Genomic DNA, 10843 nt, shown 5'->3' with positions numbered 1-10843 from the left:
CAGCGGGGGGGGGGCGTCAGCGGGGGGAGGGGTCAGCGGGTTCTGGTGATTTTGTAGGTGTTACCTGAGAGTCAGTCAATAACCGAGAGCAACAAGAAAGAAGGACACGAATTTAACAGTCAAATAACCTGCACCCTGACTGAAAAAGGAGCCTTTCTGGGGTATTGCCTCATTCTGGTCTGCTTTTTTTTTTTTTTTTTTAAGACAAGTTTTTTTGTTTTGTTTTGTTTTTTAATTTATTTATTATTATATTTAAGTACACTGTAGCTGTCTTCAGATGCACCCGAAGAGGGCATCAGATCTCATTACGGAAGGTTGTGAGCCACTATGTGGTTGCTGGGATTTGAACTCAGGACCTTCGGAAGAGCAGTCGGTGCTCTTAACCACTAAGCCATCTCTCCAGCTCCTGGTCTGCTTTTTAATGCACTTTTCTTTTCTTTTTTCTTTTTTTTTTTTTCTTTCGCATTTCATACATTTGAGGTCGACTTTGAATTGTCTACGCGAGGCAGAGCCCTTGAACTCCTGGTCCTCCACCATGACCACCCTGGCTCCCTCTTCATTTGTTAGATAAATCAAGTGTTTGAATCCTTAGTTCTGGTGAACAGGAGCCTGTCAACCCTCTCTGGGGTTTAAAGACCATTGTCTCCACCCTCTCTCACCTTCAGCACTCCATAGACCTCCTGGAGGACTTGTTGTTTATCAGGAACAAGGTTGATAACACAGTTGGATCTAAAAAGTAAAAAACAGAATAAAATAAAAACCATAAGAAGGAAAAAAAGAGCTGATGTCAAATGATTCACATCCTTCTAGTCCCTGAAGGTGCTTCCGTTTTACCATCAGAGCTACTGATTTACCCTGACTCTCCTTTCCCCCAGAGAGATAGGCAAACTGTTCCACAGCGGTAACTGTGAGTACACATGTGACAGATGGAAACGAAGCACGATTCTTCTTGTCCTGAGGTTCACCGGGCAACGGTATAAAACCGCCCCCCCCCCATTCCTATCATGCAAAGAGTTCAAGCCACATGTGAACACACAAAGTTCCTCAAAGGAGCTTCCCCAGAATTTGCATTTGAAGCTATGTGTGCGGCTGGCTCAAGGGTGAAACGCTTCTTTGGGGTTCGATTCCCAGCATCAAAAGAAAAAAACACAACCTAATCTGTTACCCTGGCATGATTTAACACAGATTCGGAAGACGGAAACACAGAGAAATGAAGTCATTGCTAAATGTGGTAATTCATCCCTTTAATCGGGAAGCAAAGGCAAGATCTCTGAGTGTTCAAGGTCAGTCTGGTCTATGTGGCAAGTTCCGGGCCAGCCATAACTATACAGTGAGACCCTGTCTGGAAACAAAATGAAGAGATACCACATATATGATGGTAGTCTCAAAAAATTACAACAAAGGTGTGGAGACAATTTTGGAATTTTGGTTCTTAAAAAGAAAAACAAAAAGCATGGGCTGGAGAGATGGCTCAGTGGGTAAGAGCACTGACTGCTCTTCTGAAGGTCCTGAGTTCAAATCCCAGCAAACACATGGTGGCTCACAACCATCTGTAATGGGACCCAATGCCCTTTTCTAGTGTACATGAAGACAGTGTATCCATCTATATAAAGTAAATAAATTATTTTTAAACACACAAAGATCTTATAAGAATATGTTTTCATGGGCTGGAGAGATGGCTCAGTGGTTAAGAGCACTGACTGCTCTTCTGAAGGTCCTGAGTTCAAATCCCAGCAACCACATGGTGGCTCACAACCATCCGTAATGAGATCTGGCGCTCTCTTCTGGAGTGTCTGAAGACAGCTACAGTGTACTTACATATAATAAATACATTAAAAAATATGTTTTCATTTTAATCCCAGGTGTGGGCGGTGGAGCTACCTCAGACTGAGGCAAAGCTAGGATTTGCCTAGTGCTTTAGCAGGGGTGTGGTTTTGCCAGCTGCAGATAGTTTCTGCGACTGTGTGACATTTGAAATCCTGCAGACTTTTCAGAGGGTGTATAAAAGCTAGAACCCCAATGGGGGGCTGTTGGTGGGTTGTGGGTTGGTTGCTGTTGGTTGTTGTTGGTCTCAGTTTGTTAAGTTTTCATGCACAATGAAGAAACAACAACAAGAAATTAGACTTCCTGGCAGCAAAGATCAAACCGGCCCCAAGGAACTCAACACCCCTAATCAGCAGGAAGTAGTCTACCCATAGCAACGTCCCCTCTCCCCTCTTTCCCTTTTCCTCTCCTATCTAGAATTAGGGGATTGAAAGGGTGAGAAGAGGAAGACAAGGGTGGAAGAAAGAAGAATCCACAAAGTAGACAAAGTCCAGCTACATAACGTCTGCACAACAGCGAAAGGACAGTGCATTCAGTGATGCACAGCGCACCATACATCCTGGTAATGAACCATGATGTCACTGGTCTTTGCTCTCATCATCATTTTATGGGGAACTCATTCTGCTTACCAGAAAAAGCACTATAAAACTGTCTGCTAGAGCTGGGTGGCGGTGGTGGCAGAGGTGGCAGCACACACTTTTAAAGCTAGCTCTTGGGAGGCCGAGGTAGGCATATCTCTATGAGTTCTTGTCTGGTCTTGTCTACATCCTAAGTTCTAGGACAGCCAAGGCTACACAAAGAAACTCTGTCTAGAAATCCAAAAATAATAAACAAACAAACAAACAGTCTGCTAGGATCTTTCAATAACAACTTTGCACATCTTGAATGAACTACCACAGTCTGGATATCATCACCTCGTGTGTCTGAATTAATCTGATGCTCTGTTCTTCGGGCCTGACAGCCACAGGTTGGCTATTTTGTGTATATCACTCAGTGTGCAGTAAACTCTATCATTAAAGTCTAGGCTGGTAAGAACCTGGTGATGGTCACATAAGTAGGAAATCCTCCAATACAAATGTTTTACAACAGGTCCCTGCAGTTTCACAACCCACCATTACAGACAAGAGGTGAGTGTGTTATGGGAGCACATGCTGTGCCCTGGCTGGTTTGGGGGAGGTCACTGGCTTTAGTTTGGCAGGCAGGAGTGTCAACACTGCATTGTGACATTGTCTTCTACTAAATTCACACCAATAAATGAGCAATTGAGTGACAAAAAAGTCTGACAATATTTTAAGCTTATGCTTTTGTGTTGGAGTGTATCCATAACTATCTTTGGCCAAGTGGTTCTGCCAGAGGCTGCACAAGGCTGCCAATGTTGTTAATAGACTAGAGAGACCTCATTACAGTTCCTTCCTTTATGAAGACAAGCTATGTTTAGTTTAATTCCCTAAAGCAAAGTCAATTCATCAATAAGTAATAGCATATAGGTGTTTAAATTGAAACAGGGTTTACTAATAACAGAAAGGCTGTTGTCCTACATGACGATATCATAGCTCTCACTCTGGATCCCAGCCTCTGCCAACTTCTCGATACGGCCATGAAGAAAAGTCACATTGGGTGACTGGAAACCGAACTTTGACATGTGGTGCTCAAGATAGGTTTTAGCCACTTCGACCTAGAAAAAGAAAAATCCGGGTGTGGTAATCAGCGCTTTAATTCTGAAAACTGTGCTGTCACTAACACAGTAGGCTGTCTGAGCCCTGGGTTATTTTGGATAGACATGCAAGAGATGCATAAGATAAGCAGCAGCCTGCGACAGAAGCCTTCTACAGAAGCTCCCAACCATGCAATCTCGCTTGAGTTTTATCCAATGACAACTCTTTCTGGGCAGAGGATGAAGGCAGAAGAGAAAGTGTCACAAGCTCATCTACCAGGTTAGACCTCTGTCAATGTCCCCAACTTCTAGGTCACTGGAAGCAGAAATGAAAGCAACAAAAACCCAGCTTCTCAAACTATCATGAGGAAAGGGGGGGAAGCCATTTCAGGCCTCAGCGAACAACCCAGAGGAACCTTTCCTTTTCCTCCAAACCTCTGCCTTACCTGGACCTTAGTCATGTCTATTCCGGTGACATGTCCCTTCTCACCAACCAGCTGGCTAAGCACGTAGCAATCCCTGCCACTCCCACTACCCAGATCTAAAATCCGGCAGTTTTCCAGCCGCTCGGGGACAGTCAGGCCACAGCCATAATACCTGAGAGATGGAAATGACGTCTTTTAAAAACAGGGACTAGAAAGTTCTCAGATACTAAATCTATGCTTCCCTCCCTCCATGTCTCCCTCAATCATCAATACTTCTGTCTCGTCTCTCTCACTCAACAGGGCCACATCTGCCCTCGCACCGGTGTAGGCACCATGCAAGGTAGCAAGACTTAAACCATCGAAACTAGTGGTTGAATAAATGTATCTAAGGCACCGGCTGCTGAACAATTCAAACTCAGGACTCGAGGAAAAGGATTCTGGCACTCAGGTGCACATACTGTAACTGGGGAGGTAAAAACTACAGTTTAGAAGTCCCTTTCTATGACTGGCACTGAGTGCCACCAGGAGTTAGGGCTATAGTGGTCGGGAGAAGGCGGCTTCATGACCCCAGTAGGACTTCAGAGGGGTGTTGGAGAGGCAAGGGGTAAGGTACCCTCTCTGGGTGGGCAATACTGTGTCAGAGAAAGGAGAGGTCGGAAGGAACCTCTGCTGGTTAGAATGTGTGGGCCCATCTATTAACAGGGCCCAGGGAACTTGAATGTCTCCTGCAATGAGGGATCCTCCTCGGCGGAGGAGCAAGAAGTTCGGTGCCAAGCCTTGTGGGTATCATAGTAGTTAGGGCAAGCAGGATGTCCAGCAGAGATGGTTAAACTCCCTAGGGACTACTATGGGAAAACTGGTAATCTTGAGGCTTCCTGGGGGACAGCACACACACTCTACCTCGAGCTAACGTCTTCATGTACATTCTGCAGACTTTCCCGGATGTACTTGGGGACTGGCTTGGCTTGCGTGACACAAGCATTAGTCTGGAGGTCTGCAGATGTCTTCAGTACATTCCCATAGTAGTTCTGACTCAGCAGCCACGGAAGAGAAGCCAGGAGGAAGAGGATTGACGTTACTGTTTGCAGAGCTCCAGGGCTCCACCACACTCCTAATTACAGCGTAATTACAGCCCACTGGCCTTTGCTCAAGGCAAAACTCTAACCCCACTCCTTGGCCTGCTGGGGGCGTGGTTTGGCCTGCCTTCCCCCAGAGTGCTCCGCGCCAGCAGGAGGACTTCTATGGGGGCCAGCGAGCTCACATAGCCATCCCCTAGGACCCTCACCTGAACGTCCTTGTGGATCTCATCAGCGTCTCGGGAAGCAGCCACTGACAAAAGGGAGAACAGAGGTTAAATGCGGTCACCACACCAAGAACGACAGGGCTGAAGCCAAGATGGAGGGAGAGCAGGACACAGGGCGGGAGGTTGGAGTGGGGAACCCGCAGCCTGCTGGGCTACCCAGAGTTGGAGGTAGGGTGGGAGGCGCTGTGAGCCCGTGGGAAGGCAGAGGTCAGAGGGGACTGGCCAGAAGACAGGAGGGACAGGCACTTACTGACTCACGATCTCCTCGATCTCCTCGTCCTGGAGTCCCCTCAGCCCGGCTTCTGAAAAGATCGCCGAGGCCACGCCTCCTGGCCGACCTTCAACCCCACAGCCCTGAAAGCCTGGAAGCCGCCTAGCTTTACACACCGCTGGGGCTTGTCACCTTGGTGGCTTTGAGTCCTTGTCTCCAGGAAAATGGTTTTATTGGTAAACATCTTCCTTTACTGATTCACTGAGTTTCATTTGTAAATCTTGTGTGTGCCTTGGGTAAACACCCAGATCTATTTTTCTCCTTCTGGAATGAAACCATCGGCCCTCAATCTGTCTTCATAAGGTTGTTCACTGAGATATCACACCGGTGATATTCACCTTTCTTTAGCGTACAGCTCTGTGAATTCAGACAAACAAGCACATGGCAGCCATCAGGTGTTAATTCCAGCACTCCAGGAGACAGACAGGTGATAGAAGCTGGCAGAACATCCAGTTCGAGGCCGACCTGGTCTACAGATCGAGTTCAAGGTCGGCCAGGACAAACAAACAAAACCCACAACCACCAACAACAACAACAAACCCCAAAAACCTCCCAAAGAAACAAAAAACTATTCTGTTCCCACATGTCTGTCTTTTTAAATTGTTTTGTGGGTGCCTATGCATATGACCACCGTGCCCATGTGTGGAGAGAGGTGATTCCCACAAGTTAGCTCTGCCCTCCACACTGGGTTCTGAGAATCCAGCATCAGGCTTGTGTGGAGAAATGCTTTTAGCTTTTACAGCTACGGTCTCAATCCATTGACCTATACTTTGTATGTCTTACTTGCTGTCTGAATGAAGCAAACATTGTCATTCACCAAGACCTTATCTTGGTCTAAATGAAAGGATATCTAAATAGAAAAGTAGACTTCTATGAAATTATCCTGTTTCCAATCCCATTGATCAATACAAAAAAAAAAAAAAAAAAATCCATCAAGAAAGTTTACAGCGCCGGGTGTGGTGGCGCACGCCTTTGATCCCAGCACTCCGGAGGCAGAGGCAGCCGGATTTCTGAGTTTGAGGCCAGCCTGGTCTACAGACAGCCAGGGCTGCACAGAGAAACCCTGCCTCGACAAACAAAACAAAAACAAAAACAAACAAACAAAAAGTTTCCAAATTCCCTGTTAATTGTTATTGAAAGTTGACAGAGAGATGGTTCAGTGGGCAAAGGTGATTATCACCAAGGCTGAAGACTTGATTTCCAACCCAGAAATACATTTGAAAGGCAACAGGCAGACCACAGCGTGAGCACATACATGCATAAATAAATGTAAGGTTACAAACGAGCCAGGGGCTTGACTGACAGATAGCTCAGCGGCTGAGAGCACTGGCTGCTCTTCCAGAGGACTGGGCATCTGGTACCCACACACTGGCACCCATGCAGGCCAAACACCAACGCAGACAAAGTAAGAATAAGCCATTTTCTTAAAAAACACTGGCAATTGTTGTTGGAGTGTTTTTAAAATGGGAGATGCGGGGTTTGTTTGTTTTTTAATAACCATTTTTATCAGCAGCAAGTTTTAGACTCACAGAACAGCTCTCCAGAGCCACACTGTTCAAAGCGTGTGTGTGTGTGTGTGTGTGTGTGTGTGTGTGTGTGTCCCCCCCCCCAATGAGTCCTTCCAACCACACAGTTCCTTTCTCCTTGTTGTCTCAGGCAGAGGCAGGCAGAGGATGCACTCACTTCGTCTTCACCAGATAGTGCCTCTATCTTTGGCTGTGGTTTGCTCAGAAGAATCACTTGATAACCACACCCACAGGAACCGAACCCGCAGTGAGCCACCTCTGTCACCTCTAGCTACTGCCACTCTGCCTTCCGCCGCATCTGCCACACTGAACTGATTTTGAGTTGGACGCTGACCAGCAATCATTCTGGCTAGTCAGTGCCACAGTTTCGGTTTGGGTTTGGGTTTTTTGGCTTTGGGGTGCTTCCCGGTGGTCAAGATTGATCCTTGGGGCTCTCGCTCCTCTTCTTACCCCCTTCCTCTCTTCCCTCTCTGTCCCTTCTCTCCCCCTTCCCTTCCCCCACCTCTCTGCTCACTCATGGCCAGCCTCTCCTCCTCCTCCTCCTTCCCCCCCTGCCTTTCTTTGTCTCTTCTACCCCCTCAACTCCCCTCCCCATGCCCTAAATAAACCCTATTCTATACTAAAAAAAAATTGCCCCTTGGGTCTCCCGTATGCTAGGGAACCAGCACTAAGCTGCACACACAGCTCCTGTTCCGTGTCATCTCTGCTGAAGGGCAGGCTTTCTATTTAAGCTCTTCTATCAAACTGTATCTAAAGCTTTTTCGTCATTGTTTTTGGTTTTTGAGACAGGATTTCTCTGTGTAGCTCTGGCTGTCCTAGAACTCACTCTTTAGACCAGGCTAGCCTCGAACGCACAGAGAGATCTGCCTTCCTCTGCCTCCGGAGTGCTGGGATTAAAGTCATACACCACTTCAGCCCAGTGCAAAGTTGATTTTGTAAGGAGGTGGGAAAATTGAGAATGGATCTTTATGCTAAGCTGGTCTCAAACTCACGATGTAGCCAAGGCTGACTTTAAACTACAGGTCTTCCAGCCTCAGCCTCCACCTCCCAGGTGCTAGGATTTCAGGTGCGCATGCGCACTGCCACTTCCTTTTTTTTTTTTTTTTTTTTTTAAGATTAAAATCATATACGGAAACTTTCCTGTTTTCTTCCCTTATCTCCAAGGATGGTCTTGAGAACACTGCCACACTCTCATCTAGAAAAGCTAGAAAAGCACTGGGCTAGCAAGTGCCAGACAGACTTTGGTTAGCCACACAATCATGCTTCGAGATGGAGAGCTTTTGTCTGCTAAGAGACCTCCGCAGGTAAGGGCCCTTCCGACCAAGGCTGATGAGCTGTGCTGGACCACCAGGCTCACGTGATGGAAGGAGAGAACTGATTTCCAGAAGTCATTGTTCCAACCTCCACACACGTGTGCCACCCCACCCCTCCTCACCACCACGCATACAACAAAGAAATGTAAGGGGAAAAAACTGAGATGTTTCACTACGTGGGCCTGGCTACCTTGATTTTTTTTGGTGGGGGGAGTTTATCAAAAAACAAAAATAGTAAAACTTTCAGAAGTAGTCAGGATGCCTAAGAGTTCAGGGGCTGCAGAGACGGCTCGGCCGTTAAGGGCTGATCCTCCAGAGGATCCGAGTTCAATTCCCAGAACCACATTGTGGCTCACAATGGTCTATAACCCAGGAGATCTAACACTTCTAGTTTCCTCAAGGCACTGCACACATAGACATACACTCAGGAATGATGAATGTTAGTATACAGGCTATCCAGCTGGTCTGCCCCCCAGGGACCTAGCAATTGCTTATGTCATCACCTGCAGAGGCCAGGTGTGCCAGGTGTGTGTGGCCTAATAAAATGACCCCAGAGCCCAGTTCCGTCTGTCTGTCTGTCCTGGGGGGTTCTCCCTCCCCCTTTCTCTCTTTCTCTCTGCCCTCAAGGCTAACTCACATGCTCTACCCACTCCCCAGGTCCTCACCTCTCTCCCCTTCCCCAATAAACCCCTTTTACACCTAAACAAAAACAAATTTAAACATCACTATCCATAAATGATTGGTCAAAATTTGTTATATCGTTGTGCTTTTTATTTTAAATGAAAATTACATTTTCTTCAGCAGATGAATTTTTAATTTTTAAAAAATACATGTTTTAGGCTGAGCAGTGGTGGTGCTTGCCTTTAATCCCAGCACTTGGGAGGCAGAGGCAGGTGGATTTCTGAGTTCAAGGCCAGCCTGGTCTACAGAGTGAGTTCCAGGACAGCCAGGGCTACACAGAGAAACCCTGTCTTGAAAAACAAAACCAAAACAAAACTAATGTTTTAGTATATAGTATATATATATGTTAAATATATAACTATATAACTAAAACATTAGTTTTGTTTTTAGATAGATAGATAGATAGATAGATAGATAGATAGATAGATAGATAGATAGATAGATAGATATCAGCATGTGTCTGCGTTCAGGCGTATGTATGAGAATGCAGGTGTCCAAGGAGCCCAGAAGAGGACACTGGATCCCTTGAGCTATAGTTATAGTCACCAGTGAGCTGTCTGAAGCAGGTGCTGGGAACTAAACCTCAGTCCTCTCCAAAAGCAGCAAGTGTTTTAACTGCTGAGCCATCTCTCCAGCTTTTTTTTTTTTTTAAAGATTTATTTATTTATTATAAGTAAGTACACTGGAGCTGTCTTTAGACACCCCAGAAGAGGGCATCACCCCAGAAGAGGGCATCAGATCTCATTACAGATGGTTGTGAGCCATCATGTGGTTGCTGGGATTTGAACTCAAGACCTTCAGAAGAGCAGTCGGCGCTCTTAACCACTGAGCCATCTCTCCAGCCCCATCTCTCCAGCTTTTAATGGCCATATTTTGTATGCTGGGAGTGTATGGAAAGGGTCTGTTCTTTGACAGTCTGTGGAAGTCACAGGAATGGGACCACAAGCAAACGCCATTTGAACTGCTGCTTCTTTGTCCCTTTGTGGATTATTCTTCACAGTTTACCTGGGCACATTCTTTCAAATGCTAACTGTGTAATGCCATATCTTTATAAGGAGACAGACAGTTTTACATTGATCACACTTTAGGCATCGAACTTTTCAGATCGAACTCATTCTATACATGTCATAGTCAGTGATGCAGTTCTTAATTTGTACTTTAATGGTTGATGTGACACTTTAACAAACTAATATGTAATAACTACCTAGTGGTTTTATATCTTTTTTAGCCTTTTTGTTTTGTTTGAGATTGGGTCTATGTCGTTCTTTTTGTAACGTTACTTAATTATCAGCAGGTCCACTTGTGTGACTTTACTGCCAAATGCGAAGGGAATGGAATGGCTATAAATGATTGCAAAATGAACCAAGGTCACTTAATCAAGAGTCACAGAAAGAAAGAAGCCAGAAACAAAGGTCAAGGCAGAGCTGCAGCTGGCCAGAGAGGATCCCACGGGCCTGATTTACATATAAGAATTCGTAGTGAAAAAAGGAGCAACAGCCATTATCCATGTTCTGTGTCCATTAAGTGAAGACTCTTGAATGAATGGAAAGCATTCTCACAAGATCACAATAGAAGCCCCTCCCTCCATACCTTCCTCTTCTTCTTGGAGATAGGTTCTTTCTGTGTTGCCCTGGATGGTCTCAACTTTCTGGGCACACGTGATCCTCCTGCCTCAGCCTCCCAAGTATCTGAGACTATGTGTTACTCAGTGGCCAGGTGTGGTGATTTGTGATCCCAATAGTTGAGAGGCTACATCAGGGGGATTATGAGTTCAAAGCCAGCGAGCTTCATGGGGACATGAGAGAGAGAGAGAGAGAGAGAGAGAGAGAGAGAGAGAGAGAGAGAG

General features: G+C 45.9%; 1 protein-coding gene across 1 annotated transcript in view; it reads right to left on the bottom strand.

Moving 5' to 3' along the window:
• As3mt (arsenite methyltransferase) overlaps positions 1-5544 on the bottom strand; it is a 30584-nt gene extending 25040 nt beyond the window's left edge. The window contains exons 1-6 of the mRNA XM_021210154.2: positions 5457-5544; positions 5189-5232; positions 4804-4931; positions 3925-4075; positions 3363-3499; positions 660-729 (exon numbers count right to left, since the gene is read on the bottom strand). Of these exons, the coding sequence (XP_021065813.1) occupies positions 660-729; positions 3363-3499; positions 3925-4075; positions 4804-4931; positions 5189-5232; position 5457 (531 nt within the window). The 5' untranslated portion in view covers positions 5458-5544. The remainder of the gene's footprint in view (positions 1-659; positions 730-3362; positions 3500-3924; positions 4076-4803; positions 4932-5188; positions 5233-5456) is intronic.
• Positions 5545-10843: the final 5299 nt, after the last annotated feature.

The sequence above is a fragment of the Mus pahari genome, chromosome 1, assembly GCF_900095145.1.
Source record: "Mus pahari chromosome 1, PAHARI_EIJ_v1.1, whole genome shotgun sequence".
Taxonomy (NCBI): domain Eukaryota; kingdom Metazoa; phylum Chordata; class Mammalia; order Rodentia; family Muridae; genus Mus; species Mus pahari.
Note: the sequence above shows the minus strand (reverse complement) of the source record. Positions and strands in the feature narration are given on the sequence as shown.